General features: G+C 42.3%; 1 protein-coding gene across 18 annotated transcripts in view; it reads left to right on the top strand.

The window, feature by feature from the left end:
* The window catches only part of nrxn3b (neurexin 3b), a 330,684-nt gene that overhangs the window by 279,324 nt on the left and 26,787 nt on the right, over positions 1–24,573 (top strand). For 15 of the 18 annotated variants that reach the window (XM_039781084.1, XM_039781082.1, XM_039781098.1 and 12 more), the window contains 3 exons: positions 531–702; positions 11,431–11,520; positions 13,229–13,539. In XM_039781084.1, the coding sequence (XP_039637018.1) occupies positions 531–702; positions 11,431–11,520; positions 13,229–13,539 (573 nt within the window). The remainder of the gene's footprint in view (positions 1–530; positions 703–11,430; positions 11,521–13,228; positions 13,540–24,573) is intronic. The other 3 variants (XM_039781091.1, XM_039781093.1, XM_039781092.1) reach the window with 1 other exon arrangement.

Below are 24,573 nucleotides of genomic sequence, written 5' to 3'. Positions count from 1 at the left end.
ATGGACACGGTAAAACTGGCTTAGCATTAGGAGCTAAACAAAACATGTGGTATTCATACAGTTTGTAAGGACCGCAGCAGAAAAAAGGCATCTGTCCTGCCAGTTTTGTAGTGACGGGCTGCAGGGAGCATTACTCATCATTACAATCTCTGCTGGCAGCCTATTTTCATCACATTACAGTGGTATAATGAAGCGTAGCGCTGGTGTCCTCAGGTTCTCTGAGTAGTTCACCATTAGCACTAGCCGAGGGCATTCATCCAAGAAGCTTTATTGAACTTTTTACAGTTAGTTTATTGTGTAATTAATTTGTTACTGCACAACAATAGGTGGAGTCTTGGCACTGTGGCAGTTCAAATGTTCAAATGTGTCAAGCTTTGCAACAGATGTGACTTATTGAAAAGTGGAGCTCGCTGCATTCGACACCAATTGCTAGTTCACTTAAGTACTGAATTCAAAGATTTGGATTCATTCAACGCTGGAATCAGAGCACTAACTTCTACTGCTCTTCTTCTCTTTGTGTCTCTTTCCAGGAACAAGGCAAAGTGGGTGTGACTTTCAACATTGGGACAGTGGACATCAGTGTTAAGGAGATGACCACAGCGGTAAACGACGGCAAATACCATTTGGTCCGATTCACCAGGAACGGGGGTAATGCCACCTTGCAGGTGGACAACTGGCCAGTCAATGAACACTTTCCCACAGGTACTGCCCCTCTAATTCTTTTGTCTGATGAATTTCTGCAATAGTTAGAGTAAAATTAAAGCTTTTAAAACCACTGGACACCACCTATTTGTTTAAGCAAAGGGCACCACCGAGAATAAAAAACAAGATCACTCTCCCTTTCTTCTGGGTAAATCATCTCAGAAGACTAAGAGGCATTTGGTAGCATTAGCTGACACACACTATCATCTTTTGGCAAACCATGCCTCCAAACAACTTCTCTATATTCAAGCCCTCACACCAAGCTAGCTCTTTTGTCTCGCAAGAAACATTAACTGTGCAACACCTGGCCGGTTCATTTCAGGGAAAGGGATTGAAGGGCACCAAGAGGCATTTGGTCAGCGGGCAAGCAAGGAGAGGATAGAGGCAGAAACCAAGGGTGGCCTGTTGGCCAGATAGAGCTGCTGCCGGCCTGTATCTCTCATTCCCAGATCAGCAGAAGCAGCACAGCAGCAGAATACAAATAGGATCATCTAACAGAGCCCGCTCCATTCGGAGGCTAAGGCACTCCCCTCATTTGGAAGAGAGATGTGCTGCTCAGCTAGCTAGGTGAGAGAGTGAGAGAAAGGGGGAGAGGGAAGGAAGGAATGGAAAAAAATTCTCTCCTGCTTCTTCTTAACAGTCCATTAAATTTAGTTGGCTCTCCTGGTCTTTGATATCTGTGTCTACATTGCCAGCCAGCTTAGGAGAGGCCACCTCTGTTTCCCTGTTCCCTATTAGCCACTCTTCAATTTCATTCCGTCAGACCGAGAAGACGCACAGGGAAGCAACATGGGCACAAAGTGGCAGTTGAGGCGAAGACAAGTTGCGATGACAAAAGATAATATGATACTTCATTGATCTCCGAGGTAAAATTGTGCCATGGCGGCGAGACATAATTGGACACAAACAGATGTAGAATAATGTTGAAAATTGAATAGTGTTACATTACCAGATGTGGAGCTAATGGGAACAGAAATGTGCCCAGAAATACAACTGTGCATCACTAGCTAACAGTGTTGTAGTCAAGACCACCTAAACCGAGACCAAGTCATCACCAAGGCCAGAGTGTATCGAGACCAAGTCAAGACCAAGACTTTGAGGGGTTGAGACCGAGTCAAGACCAAGACCAGACTAGTCCCAGAGCTTCTCCTGTCTCCCGCATTCACTTTCTTGGGAGTGTGTGTTAAGCGGGCGGGGAGAGGGGGTTAACAGTAACAAATTTCAAATAAGAAATGAGTCAAGTTATTGGTTGCATTTGAAGCAGCAAGTGATATCCCTGCAGTTGTGGTCTTGACCGGTCTTGAAATAAAATCCTCTTTATCCGAGACCGAGACAAGACTAAAAATGCGGTAGAGTCTGAGAGGAGACAGAGACCTTCAAAAAGTGGTCTTAAGACCGATCTCGACTACTACAACACTGCTAGCTAAGATAAGTTGTTTATTTTCAGACACTGAAAAAATTTTTAAAAACGCTGATGCTCCCTAATAGTAAGGAGCAAACAAATAGGAGTTGATCCCTTTCACTTCTCAGCCCTATGTCTCAACAGCCCTACAGCATGCTCCTAGTTGCATGCCGTCACCGAGGACAGGGCAGCATCCTCTCCTGGCGTGACCTGGCACGCTGTTTTGGTTTGGTTCAATGCCAGCGCAGGTGATGTTAATCTCTTCTGTCTCTGGCTTTCTTTTGCCGTTGGCTGTCTTTCGTTTTTTTTTTTTGACCCGATAAAGTTAGACGGGTTTCATAACTTCATTTCACCCACACCAATACTGGAAAATACTAAGAAACTCCGTAACATGTGGCACGCAACATGGTGCGTGACATCTCCTTCACTTTCACACATTCACAGTGTGAGCGCATTGTTGCACAGAGGTGGTTTTTGTCATGCTCCTTTCCATCCCGGTTCTGTATTACACAATCATTTTACTATTCTCCATCTTTAATGACGAACATCATTTCAGATAACAGCTGAACCTCTAGTGTTTTCCGCTTCAGCATTCAGTGGTTGTTTTCACAACCTTTTATCGATATGTTCGTCAATATCTATAATCCACAGCCAAAATCCATTCAGAAATCACCGCTTAATGTCTGCTGGCTTTGCGTCTCAGTTTAAGCGATGCACAACAGAAAGAGCTCTGGCTTTTTGAGCGTTGGATTCCTTTCAAGTGATTCCATTGAGTTTTGTTCCCTTTTCTGTCTGCCTGCCATTGTCTTGGAATGGAGTTGAGGCCACGGGATCGAATGCGTTGTAATTTCTTTTTCTCTTCTCCACAGGTAATTTGCAGGACACTCAGTGATAGTAATTCAACGATGATTGATTTTTTTTTTTCGCCCTACCTCCCTTGTAAAGGCGTTGTCATCTCATGAGTAATTACATGTTAGTGTGCAGACTCGTTGACTGCTTTCTCACACTACTAATGCTTTACTTGAAGGCAGCAGGCCGCCTCAACACTCTCAAGTCGTTCAATAAACAGTTACCGGATCTGGGCATGCCTTCATTCCCTGGTTAGAAAGGGTGAGAACATAGGTGTTGGTGGATTGCTTGTCATTTAAAGCTGCTTGCAAAATAACCAGGGGCGTGTAAATTGGACATCTCAACAGCAATGTTTGCAAAGTTTGGCCAACAAAGTAAAGAGCCGTTAGGATCTGCTTTAAATGGCGGCAGGAGGTTTTTACCTAGCCTGGCCAAGGGGGTAAGCGAGTATCCGGAAAGCGTACCTCCTATGGGGATATTCTGAGGCTAACAAGCCATCACCTTCAGCTAGCATTCCATTGACTCCCATTCATTTAGGCATCACTTTGACAGCGAATAACTTTACATCTGAAGCGTTTAAAGACTCTATTTGTCCATTGTTTATTTCTAAAGAAACACGACAATGTATAAAAGGCTCCATTACCTTGTATCTCACGTTATGGCTCCGTAGCAGCCGTTTTTGTAAAAAAAAAGCCAACGATTGCATCATGACCACGCGACTTTCTGTTGCACAGTAGAGAAATTACCGTATAGTCAGGGGAAGCTCGCAGGCAATCGGGGAGACGTGGAGCCATACAGTCAAGGGAGAAGCCCATAGAGAGTCCATGAAAAGCATCGGAAGAAAAATATTTCAGCAACGTTTTGATGGATTGGAAATACTTCGGTATGTGGCAAGTGAATTCATATGAAGTAACATTTATCCACGAACAACTAGGATATTTTAAGAAAAGTATGTTGTTAAATAATGAAGTAGGGGTAACGAGGTATACCTATATTCTCGGGGGATGGGGAAATTATACAGGCAAAGTTGCTCCTACTCCTACACTCATGGACAGCTCCTACTCACGCTCTCCGTCTCTGCAAGATTGGGAATGATTGAGATTTCTCTTGGCACAGCTACCAGAAGACTTCCAACTTTCAGACAGGTTGCTCACGTCACATCTACGTTGTCAAGCTCAGTTGGAGGCTGCGCAGTAGCTGCGCAGTACGCTCAGCCATCACCGGAAAAGTGCTTCCAATTGACTACACTGGTCGCCGTCGAAGTCTACGGCGTCGCTGTGTCCATGTATTTTACTGTCCATGAGCCTGACGCGGCACATGTTTTTTTACACAGAACCATCTGAGAAGCCTTCATTGGAAACTTTCAAAAAATAGCTGGCAGGTGATTGGATGAACCTTCTGTCTATCATGGCAACCATTGTGTTGTTTGAACGAACAGTCGTGGTCGTCACATGTGCGCTACTTGAAGCCTGACCAGATGGATTTTGGTGTGATATGTGATCCTGTGATTCTCGTGAAATGGCGAGAATCCAGCTACCGTGCACGCCCATTTTACACGTCGACCTGCTAGTTATTCAAGGAGCAATGATGGGTCAGATTTATACACATTTTCTTTTTTTAGTAATGCCTTCTTCATTTTTAACTTTATTATATTATTTTATTATAACGTACAGGGTTTTCCCTATCATAAGGCTTAGGCGCAGCACCCAAGCCGTTTTGGGCACAACCTAAGCCGAATGAATATAAAATCAATGTGAACATCAAAACTAACTAAATTACTTTTCTTATATCTGATAATTGTAGTTGGTCCCCCAGTGGACGTCTTCAGCAAGTTGTGTTTTTAAGCTTTTTGAGTGTTATTTGCGTATTATCTGTCCAAAGTTTTAGACACAGATATGGTAATAATAATGCTCCAAAATTATGTGAAAGTTTATATCTTCGTTTCATTTTTTTCTTCTATTTTCTTGAGGATGGACCCCTAAATCCTATAGGGACTTAGGCCTTATTTTTGTAGTATTGTCCATCATTCCTGACATTTACAATAACAATATACTCACTAAGTTAGTAAATGACATCTGGGAATGTGGCGACATCGCTAACAATTAGTCAGATGGAGCAAAGAGCACGAGCAGTCAGACAAGCAGCTAGGTTTGAAACAAAACTCCACGTTAGCTATAATGATTTGGAAAAGAAAAGAAAACGATAGACAGACCATTAAAACATCCATCACAGTTTGCAGAACAGTAATTGTGTGCACAGTTCCCTTGTGCAATAGGAGATAATTACAACATTAGTATCCTAACATTTTACCTTCAAATGATGTGGTTTAGATAATCCAGCTAACCCAGCCTGTTTCTGTCTTTGCATATTGTATTACAGTTTCCAATTCAACAATTTTAAAATAAAAGACATACAAAGCAATACAAGAAAAACTAAACCAAATAGAACAAAAACGCTGTCAAACAATTGAGATAACAACTAAGTCATCACTTAAGATGATATCACAATGCATACATCCAGTGGTGTAGTCTAATGTATTGTAGTAGGTATACTTTACTGTATATGTATGGGCCTATATGGGACAGGATGGGCCTGGGGGGCGTGCGCGCATATCATTGCGGGGGGTCTGGGTGTCCTCCCCCAGGAAAATCAAAGGCTTCATTTCCTGCATTCTGACACACTTTTATGCACCAATTTACGAAATACCTTTTATTTAACCTATGCAAAAAAAAAAAAAAAAACACAGATGAAAATTCAGAATATATCAAAATTATAATGGAAAGTATGTTGTTACGTACCATTGCACATTTTTAAGTGGGTATATGGAAATCCTGGAGCTTTTTTAGTGGGTATACTGTGTATACCTGCGTATCACGTAGACTACACCACTGCATACATCTCAGGAGCAAAGGTTATGTTTTTTGTAAACTAATATTTATTCTAAAGAGCCCATCACTACAGTAATTATCACAAACAATTTTACAAGATAAGAATAGTGAATTTGCATGCTGGGACAATTGAGGAATAAGACTTCAGTCCCATTCTTCTGTACAACAATATAACCACACTGATCCCATACAGCAGCTGTTCCATCAGGCTTCTACAGCTTACGTGAGTTCAGTGTGTGTTTGTGTGTGGGCGCTGAGTGTACGTGTGTCAACTGCTTTGACTCGCTCCTCCCCACCCCGCTAATCTCAAATCTCCGTTGTTTTTTGTTTTGTGTCCTCACATTCCTTTTTTATCCGCGTTTCTCATCCTTTTTCCATTCGTGTGTTCATCAGGGCCGCGCATCTCTCCTACAGTCGTGTGTGTCGTTTGTGACAGCCCACATTACTGCAGGGGCTTGTCCTTGTTTAGTTAAAGGGTTCCAGTTCCCTTATATAACACTCTGAATCCTTGTATTCTTTGATTTTGGATTACATGATCTTTATGCGTAAGTTTGAATCAAAGAATTACTAGACCAAGCCAGGCGGAACTTGTGCATCACACTTTGCTGGAGCTGGCTCTGATTCAGGCGTTGTCTCAGATGAATGACCATTGGCCTAACTACACTGCTTGGGCCTCGGGGAGTGTGTGTGTGTGTGTGTGTGTGTGTGTGTGTGTTTGTGTGTGTGTGTGTGTGTGTGTGTGTGTGTGTGTGTGTGTGTGTGTGTGTGTGTGTGTGTGTGTGTGTGTGTGTGTGTGTGTGTGTGTGTGTGTGTGTGTGTGTGTGTGTGTGTGTGTGTGTTTTCCATCATTTGTGGTGAGCGCAAGAGGGTTGGTCATAATCAGAATCAGACACACATGCACTCAAACCAACAAAGACCCTTATCCATGTGCTGAAGCACACATTGTTACGACTCCTACAACCTGAAACCAGCCACACTGAGTAGCACCGTTTCAAGATATCTGCCAATCTTTGTCTTGAAATTCAGACAAAACAATTCCTCGGGAACGAGATAAATCCCCACGCCTTCCCGGGGCCAAACATGATTAGCCCTATCTGAGACACAATCTCTGTCGCTATCAGAACTCAGACTAAGCTGAGGGTGGAAGCCGCCAGTCTAATTCATACTTTCAACACCATAAATTTCAGAGCGACCTGATAAATGATGAATTTACTCCCTGGCTTTGTCTGACGTCTGAGAGAGAATGGAAGGAGGATAGAGGGAAAGCAAGCAGGAGAGAAACAGAGGGACATGGGTGAATAGAGGAGAAATGCAGCCACGGAGGGAATACAGAGGCATTTAATGGAGTAGATGACTGGAATAAGTTGACAGAAGGGAGAAAGAGCTGACGTATAGACAGATAGATGGGTAGAGAAGAAGAGAAAGGGAATAAAGAGTGAGTGAAAAGTAGATAAATTATACCAGGATTGTGGCTGTAGCTGAAGAGGTCTGATTCTGCCGAGAAGAGCAAGGATGGCTGATTGCATTGCGGAGAGACAGAGAGAAATAGAATGAGGATAGCTGGATGGATGGTGGGCTGAAGAGAAAGAGAGAATAGACAGAGACTTGGGGAGACGAATGAATAGCCAGAGAGAAAGAGAGAGGGGAGAGACAGATGAAATTCATGTGTAGATTGGAAGGAGGTGGGTGCAGGATATTCATAACCAGGGGGCTGCAACAGCTAGCTATGGAGTTGAGCTGTGGAATGATGATTTTTGGACAGGGCTGCAGTATATCAAATGTACTCATCATCCCCAAATAGAGAGAATGCCAGGAGCCTGTCACAGTAGCCATTTTCACAGTTTTGATGCGCTCTCAGCACTGGCCCTCTGATGGAACCCCAGCGAGATTAGTCTGGCAAGCAAACTGAGTAGAACGGAGCGGCCGACTGGCAGATGACTGTCGCCGTGCCAGTGTTTGTGTTGACTGAATAGCTGCCACCAAAGGGGAAACATTTAGACATTGTTTTGGCTGGGAGAAAAAAATGGTGGAGACATGCATTAAGGGTAAAACAGTCATGCACAAACTGTATATGAACACAGGTTTAAACAACTGCTGGTCCCAACAACAGAGACGGCAACAAATTGCATTCAGCCACTCAGCTGTGCATGTGCGTGCGGTGAAACATGAAATGTATATATTACGGCTGAACGATTTGGGGAAAAAATCAAATTAAGATTTTTCTGACAGATATTGTGATAAGATTATATTTGCAATTTTTTTTAAAGTGTAGTTAAAGTTCACTGTGTAAAAGATAAAACATGTCATGAGCATTATAACATGAGACACCATCAAAACTGCTCCATATTCTTATGCCAGGATGAGTGTATATATATATATATATGTGTGTGTATATATATATATATATATATATATATATATATATATATATATATATATATATATATATACACACACACACACACACACACGTATATCATGTAGACTGTATAAGAGTATTTTATTTAAAATGTGTTTGCCAGCTCATCTGCACATAAAACATTAAATATTCATGACTTAACAAAATGTTTTAATTCTTTAAGAGTTTAACTCTCTAATACGCAGCTAGTCTGCTTCATTAGGACTGTGTATGTGAAATGGGGTTGTCTGTGCCTGAGATTCACAACAAAACCATTATAGAAAACAACTAAACAAAGTTTACATATCAAACACTCAAACTATTATCATCATTAAATGCATAGTTGAACAGTATGTGCGACCTCTGGCAGTGACGAAACCTCCAACACATAATGGTGCTAAATTGCACTTTGCTCTTTGTACTGAGAGGCGGATGAAAAATCTTTGAGGAAATATGTGTCCAACCAAAAACCTTGAAGGCAGAGTGATTTCATAATAAACAATAGTGCTTTTATTGGCAAGGGCATCCATTCTGGAGTCACCTTTAGAAATTGCATATCAAATTGACAAACTGGAGAGATTTTTCTCATTAGGTTGACAATTAGCTTGTGGTGTATTCATTACGGGGGGGACTGTCACCTCATTAATCACCCAGAACAATGTAAGAGCTATACCTGAGAGCGTGCCACTAGCAATGCAGGCCCAGCTTATACCCAATTCTATCAGTTTCAGGTGTGATTTGCCTCCAGCTGAGTCGATATGAGTGGCGGTTTGTAGATGCTCCATTTCTTTCCTCCCCTGTTATTCCCGCCCCCCCGGCCCCAATCTATTCCTCCCTCCACCTCCCCCCAAACTCCTCACCTTTCCGTCTGTGCTCTGGTTTCACATGCAACCACCGCGCCTCCCTCTGTGGCCCTTGTCCAGAGGAGAGTGTATTTGGCTGCCACCTAAAACCTGCTCGAGATCAAAGGAATGGGGAGGGAGCCCTGCTAGTAGCTGATTAACCTGCTGGAACGCTGCAGACACAGTCCTTTAGCTCCTTAAGCTCCCTTGCAGCCACATCCACACTCACACTCCTTCCAGCTGGCTTTAAACTGAGCACTTGACTGGGTTTTTTTTCTGAAAGGTAGAGAGGAACGATAGAATATATAGAAGGAAGAGGAATCTGAGACAAGCGTTTGGTTTACCTAACTACTTTGCAGCATATGTGGCTTAATGAACAGCAAGTCCTCCAAACAATAGGACGATATATACTGTAGGTTGTAAGGTCTTAATTCATCACATACACACAGCACAATGTAGGATTGAGCCTGGGATCAAACCGCCAATCTTGTGGTTGAGGGGTGACCACTCTATCCCCGAGGCACAAGCCACCACACCAGAGAGCCAGAGAACACAATGGTCCTGGTTTTTATTACGTTGGCAACGTTGTAAAATGATCGCAGTTTGGTTACGTTTAGGCACCAGAACGATTTAGAACTGAGTTCAAATCAGTACATCTGTTACGTACTTCACTTCCGTTTGTTCCAGAAAGTTAAAAACTTTATTTTCAAAGGGGACACAAAACCCAGCCTCCTGGGTGAAAGTCCACCCCAAAGTGCCTCCTTACGCGGAATTTAACGCTCTTGTACTTCGCCCCCTTACTTCCTGCTTTGCATCCGTCATGATTACTACGGCCACTAGAGGGCACCGCCACAACAGACATAAATATGAGTTGTTATTGCTGCTTGAACAAACGACTTACGTGAGCGTTTTTCGGGGGAGGACAGTCTTATTTTTTTTTTTTAAGGTTTAATGTAACAGCTGTGTGCTCACACCTTTTGTACAATTGTAATCACCAGGTGAGAACAATTCGAAAATCAGGTATGCAGCAAATAACAAGAAAAACCAGGAAAGAACATGAAGATGCTATGAAAGATTTATGGCTATGAGGATGAGCAAGATATCATAGCCTGTGTGTGTGTGTGTGTGTGTGTGTGTGTGTGTGTGTGTGTGTGTGTGTGTGTGTGTGTGTGTGTGTGTGTGTGTGTGTTTGTGTGTTTGTGTGTGTGTGAGAGAGAGTGTGAGATGTAGATAAATCACCTGAGAGAATTCTGGCAGCTAGAAAAGACACATTTCCAGAAGGCCTTGCCCTTTCACTTGTGTTATAAATGACGCCGTACTGGTGCCTTTTTTTTTCCTCCAAATATCTTCCCAACTGGGTACCGAGTGACATGATGGTGTCATTCATAATTCTATACAGGCTTCCCAGTCTTTTGTCCTACCTCAGAGTATTTGAAGACAGAGCTGAACTTATCAATTCTCAGTGTCGGCAAACTCGTGGCCCCTTTCAGAGGGAATGCCTCTGTGATTGTCAGACAAAATGTTGCATCCTGACGCATACACAACAGGGAAATTGTATCAGTCCAGAAATAATACTAAGTACACATTCAACATGCCTTGTAAACAGGCGGCCTATTATCCTTAATTCCCATATACCTGGAGCATGTTAGCTATTCCCCGAAGAGGGGAATGTGGCAGCCGGGGTGCAGGGCTTTTTTTTTTTACCCAAAAGGCCTCCCACCATGTCAGTAATGATCTCATTTGTATGCATTGTCCTCAAATCTGTGTCTCGGTGGGACTCCCCTCCCAATAGGCCTGCAGCAGTACTTTAAATTACCACTTCCTCCTCCATCGATACCCCCCTGCCCCTGCAAACCCGCTACCACTCCTTCCTTCCAAATAAGCTACTAAACCGAATCATTTCTCGGCCCTTGAAATGTAAAAGCAGCTGGTGTCCAGTGGGAGAATTAGCGCACATTAATTACCCCCCAATTTGCTTCAGAGATATCCCTCTTTTTATTATGTAATTTGATGGATGTGTTATAGCTCCTGTTATGTGATGTATTTCCTGTGTTTTTTTTTTTACCTTTTCTTGCAGGTTGTGTATCTTTTCCATGACTGCTATGGATGTGTGTTGTGCTTTTAATCAATGGATATGTTGTTAAATATTGGTGTGGAGTGTGCTATATAAATATGACTTTTAAACATTTAAACTAAAGCTACTTGAAAAAGAAACAAATCATCATAAAGCTTTTATAAATATTTCTAAACAAAGATAAAACTCATTATAAACCACTGTATAAATGTGTGATGTGTCTGTTGCTGTTGCCGACTGTTTCAAGCTGTTTGTTAAACTTTCAAACTTTAAAGGCAACAGCGACATTGAGCGCTATCAAATGGCAAATAAGAAAATCCCGTTCAAATATACCCGGCCAGTAGAAGATTGGCTTCAGGAGAAAGGTAAATCTCTATCGAACTTCTAGAATGTTTCTTTACTGTCATTTCATCGGCTTGTTCCCTTTCAACCACTGAGAATGAATAACCACCCCTTAAACCCTTTAAAAAACAAGTAAAACAGAGCAGTTTTTTTTTGTTCTTTCCTTTGTTTTTGTTTTTATTTCTTTGCCCTTTTTGTCATTGTCATCTTTTTTCAATTTTGTTGAATCATGGTGTCCAGTTAAAGGGACTGGGAAGAGCTTTTATAAACAGTGCAACAATAAGATGTTAAGTGTCAAGTACTGTACTCCTAATCTTTTGTGCAAAATTGACCAAGATGCCATTATCTATGCGGCAACAGTAGGCCCATTGTTTTGAGAGGGGAATTAGCTCCCTCGGCTCAAATCTTCTGCAATGTTTGAGAACAAACTAATCAGCGGGCGTATCCCCCTGAAACGTTCCCAAACAGCAGGTGCTTTTCCCTGCTGTAATTTATCTGATTGTAGTTATACACATCACACAAGATAAAATCCTCATATGTTTGGTGATGGAGAGCTAATTGGAGTTTTTTTTGACGGAAAAAGCGTCACTGAGCCTGCCGAGGTGCGCTGCCCTCCGAGATGATCAAATCTGCACCTCATTTATGTTTCTAACATTGGCGGGGATTAAAAAGTCTGCTCCCCCCTCTTCTTTTTGTTTGGTGCGTATTAAATTTTCTTACCCGACATAATATCATTATAAACTGCATTTAAAGTTCATTGCACATAAACATCTTAACCTGATTATAAAGTCCCTTTAACAACCGCTAAAACACAGACAGGTATGAAAAATCCCATTACTGCTGCATGCATGACTCCACACGTGCTATTTCATTTTTCGCTTCTGTGACATGAACGTCCTCTCCCTGTCATCATTCCCATGCCCAGTGTAATATGTATTATAATTGTGCAAGTGCCGCAATATAACAAGGGTGCGGTGCTCTCTGTATGTAAATTATATAAATGAGATTTTTAATTATGATTCCTGTATTGCGAACTTTTGGTGTATTTCTTATTCTATAATTAATGCATGAGCTGTGTGTTTTGACAATGATATTTAGGCTTCTCCTAATGAAATTCACCATGACATGTAGTGAGTGTGTATTGCTCATACTTTATCATAATATGCCAAACATATTTATTAATCATTTTACTGCACGAGTCCACTGTTTTGTCCAGAGAATATTAAGAGTGCCTGTGGAACTAGTTCCAGCTCATTTTTCAAATGTATTTTTTTTCACACCTGCATGTGTTTGCTTCCGTACGATAAAGCCGTGTCTGTTGTTTTTTAGCAGTCTCTTTCAGGGTGCTCTTTCTAGTGTGTCAAAGGGAAAAAGCCTTCCCACTGTAGATAACACTGCAAATAGCTGCAGTCTTTTAAAAATGAACAGAAAGGTGGGGTTGTTAAAAACTAATACTGTAATTACTTTGTTTCGGTGTGAAAGCATGTTGCATTACCATTACACTTTAAACCATTTTACCTCCACCCACACTCATTTCATCAAGCAGTAAATCAATAGTGTTATCAGACATGTTTAGTCTTTGTTTTCCGTTAATGCATCTATCTCGCAGTGGAAGTCTAGTTCCCCTTAAAAGCAAAATTAGAGCTTTTCAGGACAGCTTTATGTGTTTGTTGGCTCAGGTTTCTCTGTCATAAACATATTCATACTCTCTTCCCTCCCCCACTGCGCCAGGCCGGCAGCTGACAATCTTCAACACCCAGGCCACTATCTCCATCGGCGGAAACGACCGGAAGCGGCCCTACCAGGGCCAGCTCTCCGGCCTATACTACAACGGCCTCAAAGTCCTCAACATGGCCGCCGAGGGCCACGCCAACATCAAGGTGAACGGCAGCGTGCGGCTGGTGGGCGACGTGCCGGTCAGCAGAGGCGCGGCACGCACCACCACCTCGGTGCCGCCAGAGATGTCCACCACCTTTATCGAGACCACCACCACGCTCTCCACGACGACCACACGCAAACAGCGCTCCCCGCCCACTATTCAGGTAAGGCGGAGAGATGCGCGTGCTGCTGAGTGTGAGTGTGTGTGTGTGTCGTGTGTTCCAATTCAAAGGTGGACGTCTGGTATTGACCTCTGACCTCGGTGTGTTTCAATGCTTGAAAAAAACATTGGAACAAACATGGATACCATTGAGATGTTCCAGATCACATGCTAATTGAGCTAATGCTAATAATGCTTTGTGTGTAATCAAAATAGAAACACACAACAATGCATTCAAAACTTAAAGTAATAGTTCAACATTTTAGGGAAATACACTACTTCCTAATATCCACTGGGCTAGAGTGCTGTCAATCGGACAAATTTGATTTCAATGACAATTCTGATACCATGGAACCAGAAATGAAATTGTTGTTTTTTTTAAAGTGGCAGTCTGAGCCTATGATAGAAAATGTGTATTGTAATCGTATAGGCAACAATTTGTTTAAAATGAAAACGTGCAAAGTGAAATTAATAATGAATGTGATGTTTTATTTAGCAGAATTACATTATGTTGTTCTATCCTATCCAATATTTCCTACATTCCTAAGCTGATTTTCTATGCTGTATCCTGACTGAACGACTAGTCTGACTCTGTCTGAACACACAGAAAACAGAGAGCTAGGTGACCGTGAGGAAATATTCAATGATTTTGACAAAAACTGCATTGGATTAACATCACTTACTATACCTTTAACAGAGTACAGTATATCTCATTTGTTTAATCTGTTTACATACAACTAAGTATAAGAACTACAATTTGACGTATTACAGAGAATTGTGCCAGACTATTTCTAATCTTACTATCCCAGTAACATAACTGTGACCTGTGAAAACAAAGTGAATTATCGTTTTAAATCTAAGTGATGGTATGGATTGAACAAAAAGATATAACCTGTTAATTAGTTTTAGAGCTTTAAAGGTGCTGGTAGGCGCGGCCAAGCTAACTAGGTTTCCCCATGTTTCCAGTTTTAATGGTAAGCTAAACTAACCGGGTGCTAGCTCCACCTTCATATTTACCATACAGATGTGAGAGTGGAATCAGACTTTTTATCTAACTCTCAAAAAGAAAGCTAATAACATTTCTCAAAATGTCAAACAACTACCTTAAACCCATTGTTTACCATTCAGAGTGTAGTGTAAAGTGACATTCAGTTGCATTTTCCCATATATAGATAGACAGTTTTGTTCTCTTGATAATCAGGTTTGAAAATGTGACAAAGTGAAATATCAAACAAAAAGGGCTCTTGTCCCTCCTCCACTATTTTATGTGTTTTTGTGACTTTTTTGTGACACCATATTGGATACCGTATTTCTCATTCTATCGAGGATTGAAGTGCTGCTGTTCAGTGAGGTGTGAGCCTTGCCGCTGCTCCCTTTCTCTACATTTCTCTCTTTTTCTCTGTCTCTCTCTCTTTCTGTCTCTGTCCGTCTTTAGCTGTCATTCACCCCGTCCAGCCTAACCGAGGCTTTTCTCCAATACGTCCCGAGTCCAAGCCAATGAATGTCACGGCAGTGCCAAGAAAGTAATCACGCCGAGCAGTCCTTTGACACCCAGAGGACAAATTGAACCATTCGTTGTTCATATTAAAGCAATAACTCTCCCTCAGGGGGTGAGACAGGGCTGGGGGGAGAGGTTGGTTGGTTGTTGGACGACAGACAGACAGGGACCACTGTTATCAGCCCATTCACCTCAACAACAGATTGCCTGACGTACAGTGATGATGGCCCCTCATGTCAGTGCTGACACTTGTATGTCTATATCAGTGCAAGCGTGGGGAGGGCAGAGTCAGAGCTGTTCGAAATCCACTATTTGGAAAGAACTGATGAAGAGAGACCCAGTGTCCAGTAGGGCTGGGGGAAAAATCGCTTCGCTTATGTATCGTGAATTGTTTTTTGGCAACAGTTTTTAAAATAGTTTATTTCTCTTAGAATTGATTTTTCTTTTCTTTTTTTACCAATAATTCACCTTAAAGGTATAGTAAGTGATGTTAATCCAACACACTTTTTGTCAAATTTAGTAAATATCGCCTCACGGTCACTTAGCTCTCTATTTCTGTGTGTGCTGAAAATAGATCCGGTGTTAAAGGTATGCTGCTTTTTGGATGCTTTTATATAGGCCTTAGCGGTCCCCTAATACTGTATCTGAAGTCTCTTTTATATAGGCCTTAGCGGTCCCCTAATACTGTATCTGAAGTCTCTTTTATATAGGCCTTAGCGGTCCCCTAATACTGTATCTGAAGTCTCTTTTATATAGGCCTTAGTGGTCCTCTAATACTGTATCTGAAGTCTCTTTTATATAGGCCTTAGTGGTCCCCTAATACTGTATCTGAAGTCTCTTTTATACAGGCCTTAGTGGTCCCCTAATACTGTATCTGAAGTCTCTTTTATATAGACCTTAGTTGTCCCCTAATACTGTATCTGAAGTCTCTTTTATATAGGCCTTAGTGGTCCTCTAATACTGTATCTGAAGTCTCTTTTATATAGACCTTAGCGGTCCCCTAATACTGTATCTGAAGTCTCTTCCCCGAAATTCAGCCTTGGTGCAGAAATACAGCCACTAGAGCCAGTCCCACAATGAGCTTTCCTTAGGACGTGCCATTTCTGTGTCTGTAGCTTTAAATGCTATTGAGGAGGAGAGAGGTGGGGCAATGTGGAGAGTGGGGGTGTGGCCATAACCAGCTTGTGGCCACGGTTGTAGCTCTATTTCCTCATGGGCGGGCCAAATTCTCTGAGCAGCTGTGGGTGGCGGGCAGAGCAGAGAAAGGGGAGGTAACCTTTCCCCTTATGACCACAGAAAGGGAAGATTCCAGAGGCCTGTACTACGAAGCAAGATCAACATGGCCTGGATTTCTTTCAGTAATCCGGCTTCACTAACCCTAACAACTGCGGTCCCGGATAACCGGGTGTCACGAAGGTGGTTATCAACAAGTTCAATCAACCCAGGTTTGTCCAATCTAGAGACACACGCGTTCACATAAAAGAGGCGGTGTTTGCGCACCACGACCAATCGCAAACATCTACCAGAGCCGCATATTTTAAACAAGAAGAGCAAACTATAATTCTACATAAATATGAAGAACACAGACTTGGTTTTTCAGGGAAAACGCAATACAGTCGCTGCTTCCTAAAACAGGAAGGAAGGCTGGCAAAAAAAAAATTTACGACGCTGTAGATGCGTAAATTACTCTTATCAATATCACTTCCCCATCAGTCAGGACCAAGATCTGACCATAATTACACTTGTGCTTTCCATAAACTGTCGTTGCTTTAGCCTATGATATCAGTTGCAACCCTGGCAGTGGGAAGCGATCGTGAGAGCAAATAAAACATATAAAAACATAATTAAAACCGATGTGCGCATTGGCAACACACGGCTCAAGACGCCGACAAATAGTGGATATGTAAATTCCCTCCCATTAAAATATATATATTTCATAAAAATACCCATCAGGGAATGTTAACGGGGTTGTCGATCTCTAAATGTTTTAACTTTTATATGCGCACCCCTCCCTCTCTCCCTCTCTCTCTCCCTCTCTCTCTCGCTCAGTGCACCGAGCTCCGCCTGGTCTTCAAAGAGCGGTGACGCCGTTATCAACCGAGTATTGATTGGTCAGTAGGCGGTGCTTTTACACCGGTTGATCTCTGATCTCCAACTTAACCTGCTCCCGACCAGGTTAGGCGTTGAGCATGAGTTACCACGGCGATTGAACCCGATAACAACTGATCCACCTTCGTAGTACAGAAAATCCTGGGTTGAGCCTTAAGTTAGCTCGTTAACGCCAAATCCTGCTTCGTAGTACAGGCCTCAGATCGGCCCATCTGGGCTTTCATTTTCTCAAAGGTGGAGCAGGACTTGGTTTATACCTATCACTATTTCTAGCCAATGGGGGACCATAGGCAGGCTGGGGGAACTCATATTAATGTTAAAAAACCTCATGAAGTGAAATGTTCATGCCATTAAAGGAATATTTCACCGCTGGAAAGCTGAATATATCTTTAAATTGGGTCACTTATGTAGTAGAAATGTGAAATTTTTTTTTAAATTGGTGCCTTCTAGGCCGAGAAAAGCCAGAAAATGTGTTTTGGTCTTATATGGATGAAAAACACCAAATCCCAGAATGCACCTGCTTCGTTGCTTTGAGTCCACTCCATAGCCACGCCTACCGCTTGACAGACCGACAGAGGCATTCAACTCAACTCAAGCGTGTTTTATTGTCATTTCAACCATATACACGAAACAACGTTTCATCGTGACTCAAGTGGTGTTACACATTTAACATATATAAAAATGACATTATATAAAAACGACATACGAAACAGGCTACATTTTGTACACACACTTTATAGGCTCCGTAAAGTTCAGCTAACGCATACTAGCATTAGCACTTGGTGGGCTGTAAACACCGAGCATAAACACAGCCGTGAATTAGTGTGTAATGTAGAATGGTCGGCATTTAACAGTCACAAACTCCACCAGCAGTTAGCAGTTAAATGGATACAAATCACCACATTTCTGCACCACTCGGTGTTAACACAGCCCACCTCTTTTACCTGGCGACAGAGCATCTCTAGCTCGGAGGGCTAGCAGGCCTGGTAGCTGGACAGTCCGGTACACTATTCAGGCAGGTTTCCACAACAACAAAAACACGGCAGTCTCTGAACTCACGTTGGGAGTGTCGTTGAAGTTGGATGTAGTCCAGTTTGTGGTCTAAATGAGCGGACACTTGCAAGCAGGATCCGTAAAGTTCAGCTAACGCATACTAGCATTGGTGTAGCTAAACACAGAGTATAAACACAGCCGTGAATTAGCGTGGAATGTCGAATGGTCGGCATTTAACAGTCACAAGCTCCACCAGCAGTTAGCAGTAGCTAGTTGGATTTTATTTCTCCACCGTTCCGTTTAACACAGCCCCCCCCCACGGGCCGCGGGAGCAGCCTGGTAGCTGGATAGACCCGGTTCCGGTACACTGTTGTTCAGGCATGTTTCCACAACAACAAAAACACAGCAGTCACTGAACTCACGTTGGGATTTTCGTTGAAGGAGGATGTAGTCCAGCTTGTTGTTTAATGAGCAGACACTTGCAAGCAGGATGGCTGGGACAGGTGGACAGCGCGTTAGCTTTCCACCTAGCCGATGAGGATGTCCCTCAGCCGGCTAGCGGCATTGAGCGACACCGCTGGTCTCCGTGCAGCGAAGCTCACGTAGTGTGCCGGTATTGCGTCTGTAATACGCTTCCTCCATATTCTCCGATCTGTACCGATGTATCCCGGTGGTACACCGTCCGGTAGTTTGAATGCAGATAATTGTTGTAAAAGTTTTCTGCTGAAAACCGCAAGCCTGTTTAGCGAAGATTCAAGATGGCTGACATTCGTTTTCATTCGAATACCTCGGCAGCGAACTCGGCAGTCAACCCTGTGGGCGTGTTGAAAACATACGGAAGTAGATCCTACTACTGGCTGTAGTCCTTTGCCTCTGGCCCCAAAATCTTCCAATGACGCAAAAATCGTCATTTTACGTCATCGGAAGATTTTTTCCAGGCCCCAAATGCAGAAATCTCTCGTCTCAGGGGGACATGAGGGAGGGAGGCACGGTCATTCAGAAATACTATCGGGTTTCTACTGATACAAAGCTGAATGCTAAATCGGTGAAGTATCCCTTTAATACACAGCCCTGGCTGTGTAAATTGAAAACAAACAGAAAGGAGTGCACAAGCTACAAAACACTATTCCAGCCAATCAGCAACACGCAGCAACAGTTGATGGTGGGGAGGGAGGGGGAGAGGCCGGCCGGTAGTTATCTGTCCGTGAATCTGGGGTGCGGACCTTCTGAAGTGGGGGTTGTATTTGTTTGGCAGTTAAGTTCAAATGTCAACAATCTTTGTGCAGAATCACTTACTGATGATGTTCATTTTTTTTGTTAATTGTTAGAAATGTCTTAAGATATATTGTCTCTTGAAGTCTATTATTCAACTTTTGTTTTTGTTAAAGAAGGAAAAGAAAATGTATCATGAAAGAATCGAATCGTAACAAAATATATCGTCCCAGCTCTAGTGTCCAGCCTTCATACTGTATGTTGGGTTTGAAGTTCTGGAGCAAAAGCGGTCCATATCCATTCTGTAGCATCAGTAATCTGCGATGATGATGACTGAGCTGAGATACATTACACCAGCGTCTGCGGCACCATCAACAAGGTCACATCAGATGAGAAAAAAATAAACGTGGCATCGCTGGGAAAATGGCATTTTTGTGTCATAGGCTATTAATATCCAATGCAGTCAATAAGCTACAGTATGCGTGCTACAGTATGAAAGAGCTTTTATACAACGCACTCTCCTTTTCAAGGTGAAATGATGAAGCTATACTTCTTTTGTCAATACCCAGGATGGGGCTGTTATTTGCCCGATGAACTTGCACTTTGGTAACTTAACAGTAAAAATGTGGTTTTCTGCCCTCCTTAACTTTTCACTTCACTTCTGTATGCCTTCCCAGAGCGTGCCTTGCTCATTCTTCTTCCACACTCTCCCACGGCAGTGTCTGCTTTGATTCACACCGCTGTGTCACTGAATTTCATTTGCCAAGGCCTTTAATTTTACAGGTCCCAAGTTGGCTGTCAAACACCGTGGTGTGAGAGGTAAGGAGAGGACCTGCACCAGTTTGGCAGATTTCTCCACCCCTCAGGGTAGTATAGGGGAGGTGAGGGAGTTGAGCTATCATTAGTGATGTACTGCAGTGCTGAAAGAGAGCTATTGGAATCTGACACAGAGCTGAACTCGAGCGTGTGTGCAGCTGTTTTAGGAGTAGGGCATGTGCGCGCGCAAGTATGTACGTGTAGAATTAAATGTGTGTGTTTTGGTATCTTCTGGCACATCTATTTTCGGTCCACTTCACCAACACTAGCTGTTTCCTTTACAGAGGTGAGAAGTGGCGAATCCCTCGACATCTCAGGATCAACAGAATGAGAGACAGGGGTGGGAAGTGGAGAGAAGCAATCTCACGCTTAATTAATGATAGCTCCGCTGGGACGTACCGACAGACACTTTTCATTTTCCTTTACTCTCTCTGTCACTGTGTTACTCGGCCACTCTGTAGATCAGGTGGTCCACTCGGCGACCAAAGACTAGTGTAGACAAGAAAAAGATTATGTTTTCAAGATTTCTCTTCAGCTCAACTGACATGAATCAAGTTGAAAAATTTATTTAGGTGTCATTATTTTCATTTTGTATTTAAAAAGAAAGTAAACATCACTATCATCACTAAACATGCAATGCCTTTTTTACTTACTTATTGTTGTATGTTTTGAATCAGTGAAAAAATAATAAGCCTTCCTAGTGTTTAAAAAAGACTGGCTCCCTAATTTTAAGTTTGTAGGAAGTGCGCTAATGTGCATGTACAAGGGGACAATATGGGACTAGAAAGCTTAAAAAAAATGTATAAAAGAATAAAGTAAAAAATAAGCAAGTTGATTATTATAACACACAAATAAATTCAAAAAGGTTGGTATGCAAACAAACCCCACTTCGTATGCTCATTCTAAAATCTTCAAAATTCTGCTTACAGACAGTACAATGTTAACTGCACGTAGTCAGTTCAATTGTTTAGTATTTATACATTTTGTATTGAGAGAATTCAGTTGACAAAAGTTTTTTAGCAATATAGACAATTTTAATAAATGAAGTTCATAAGATAGAACTAGCACTAGTTTTTGCCACGTCACATCTGTTTCTTCATGGATATTATAAAAATGAAATGGTCAGAGGCCTGGCATTAGATATGTCAACAAGCTGAAGATACTGCCACGCCCGCACACAATCTTGCTCATAAAGCCTCCCTATCTTCTGAAGATTCAACCCGAGTCATCATTCTGTCTTTCATCCGTTTAACAGTCGGAGCATCTCTTTGATCATGTGCCACAGAGGAGGGTGACTAATGCTAACCATGTTAGCTTTATATAGGGGGTATAACCATGGTAACATAATAGAAAGATAATGTTACTGTTAATGTTGTATGTAAGCTATGCACATTAAATCTCTGCTATTGATCACACTAAACAACTGAGAAGTTCACTGTGAACAATTCTCACTCTACTTTTCTCCACTCCATCATCATAAATATATTAATTAGTTCTTTATTGACTTGGCAAGACAAGTAAATAAAGTCTAGTAAGGAGTAATGCAATGGTCGATATATATAAACAAGAATAATGGAATAAATATTGTCCTTTAATAAGCCTTTTTACTTTAAGCTGTGTTTTAGTCTCGTAGCGCTTTCATCAAGCAACTCGTTCCTTCCAAAAGAATAAACAGTTTGACATGAGCTCTGTCTGAGCTCCGGTGTTCATAAGTGGTTGGTGTTGAAATGTAAATGGCCTGACAGTTACACAACACGTAATTAAAATTCTGCTAGTAGCTTGCAGCATGAAAAGCCAGAAAGGAGGATAGGAGATGATCTCCCATTAAAGGAGAACACCAACAATTTTACACATCAAAGCCAGTTTACAAGTCTTAGGGAGCACTACTACATATGTGTGTGTGGGGTGGGGGAAGGGGGGGGGGTTATATAAAGCCTATTGTGGATCCACAGGGAGATGTGCAAAATCTGATAAATTGCCCTAAGTGATTCACTTGAAGCAATAAGACTACATGAGGAACATGAAGAAAAGAAATCTGGGGGTGTGTAGTTAGAAAGAAGCCGTCTTACCACTTCTGACTTCTGTAGCCCGCTCCTCGTCTCTGCTGTCTGTTGGCTCGAAGCTACATTAGCCGCTACTAGCATAACACACCCCAAATCTCAGGCAGAACTGTCGGCGGTTGAGGTGCATTGTGGGTAATGTAGTCATCAGTTGTTGACAAAGAAGAAGAGTGAGTGAAAAAGAAGAGACGCTATCTCTGGTTCTGCTGCATCGATCAAATCATTGAAGCATTTTGGAGGCCCATTCTTTTCCTTTTTTTTATGTATGCTACCTGTGAGCAAGAGTGCTGGTGTTGCATAAGAAGTTCCTCACTGCAGTCATTTCATAAACCCTATTTTTTTCTCTTCAATCCTGTTGATTATCAATCCAGGTGATAGATAATGTAAATGTCAGTCTTTCATTTACGCATACTGGTAATCTAGAATGTATGGAAGGTCCTGATAAGCATTTAAAACAACCCAGAACTTCATTTAGGGACTGAGAAAAATCCCAATAAACTAACAGGTGCCGCTTGTTGAGCGGCCGGCTACCTAAGCTCTTCAGCTCTGCAGAGTTCTGGTTGAACCCAAGAATGGATTTAATGCTTGCTGGTTTGATGTGGGAAGTCATTTTAGGAATACTAATTTCTGCAAGTATGTCTATCATGGGAGATCGACGTCTCTTGTTCTCAATTAACTTGTGCTGCTGGCCTGAGATATTTGGGAACAATTAGTACAGGAGGCTGCAATCTAGCGTACCGTGGGGGGAAACAGCTGAGGGAGAGACACGGAAAGTGATTTGCATGGTTGCCGTGTTCAAAGAAATTGCTCGCGTCCATCATCTTCAACTGGCCTGATGCTCAGGAGACGGGAAAATGAGAGGTAAATTGTGTGCAGTTTAATTTGGGTTTTTTTCTGCTGAGAAGCATTTGGATACACATTCCATGATGATGACAATATTGCTTTGAACCGACAGAGTCTTCTTTGGCACGGTGTGATTTCTGTATTATTTCAGATTATTTTTTCAGATTATTTTTGATAGATAGTATGTATGATGGAAGGGAAAGTTTAGAGAGACAGGGGGAAACGCACCAAAAAAGGTCATGACCCAGAATCAACTCGCAGACTTGCAAGATAAGATTTTGCACACTAAGCTACCATGATACTCTGGTTCTTTTTTTTTTTTTTTCTCACTGTTTTTCCTCGACTCGCTTCTTCTACTCTGTCTATCTAAACTAAATCAGGGATGTTGCTTAACGCCTGGGGATATATGATAATCACTGATTTATTCTCTCTTCAAGAGGTAGTGAGGAAGGCGCTGTGCAGCATGCTGCGTGTCTCTACGTGGTAGTCTGCTTGATGTGTGTGTGTGTGTGTGTGGTGTGTGTGTTTTCTTTTCAGTTTGTCTCTGTGATCACCCTCCCTCGCCGTCACCCAGACCTGCCAGTAATTGTGTAAAGGTCTAACTAGTAGGAGGCTATTCCAGAGCGCGTGTGTGTGTGTGGCTCATTAAAGGGACACACACATGCATGCGCACACACAGTTCGTACAGTGTTCTCTCGATCTTTGTCTCACACATCTGCATGCATGCACGACCACATTAAGCTACACACACACACACACACACACACACACACACACACACACAATCTTTCAGCTGTTGCAACCACATCCACTCACATTGTTAGAGAATATCAAAGCATTCTTAATGTGTGATGCAGAATAGCCCCAACCATGCCATCAACATGACAAACTTATTCCAGCACTGTCATGCATTGTCTGTCTTCACTGTCGCCGGAGTGTGCATGCAACACCAGGTTGTGACTTTATTTATGAATTTTTCATGCAAGAGAATGTGTACAAAAAGCTATTTCTATTAGACTTCTCTGTGTGAACGTGTTTGTTGATGTTTGCAATTTCATGTCTGTAGGTCGTGTGTGTGTGTGTGTGTGTGTGTGTGTGTGTGTGTGTGTGTGTGTGTGTGTGTGTGTGTGTGTGTGTGTGTGTGTGTGTGTGTGTGTGTGTTTTCAGGGCAGTCTGTCTCTCAGTGTGTGAGAACCAGTAGCTAGCTCCAGGGTTTTTTGAACCACAGGGGTTTTATAATGGATGTCCCCCATGCCTCACAATACAGCTTATATAGATCCTCCGGGAATGCTCTTGTGTGTGTGTGTGTGTGTGTGTGTGTGTGTGTGTGTGTGTGTGTGTGTGTGTGTGTGTGTGTGTGTGTGTGTGTGTGTGTGTGTGTGTGTGTGTGTGTGTGTGTGTGTGTGTGTAAACCTGCTGTCTTGTCAGCCTCCACTGTCACGGCGGGGCACTCACACACCAAGGGGCAAGCAAACAGCACACATCAGTTACACACACAGACAAACAC

This window comes from Perca fluviatilis, chromosome 18 (assembly GCF_010015445.1).
Source record: "Perca fluviatilis chromosome 18, GENO_Pfluv_1.0, whole genome shotgun sequence".
NCBI lineage: Eukaryota > Metazoa > Chordata > Actinopteri > Perciformes > Percidae > Perca > Perca fluviatilis.
The sequence above is the reverse complement of the archived record's forward strand: the minus strand, read 5'-3'. Positions and strand labels throughout refer to the sequence as shown.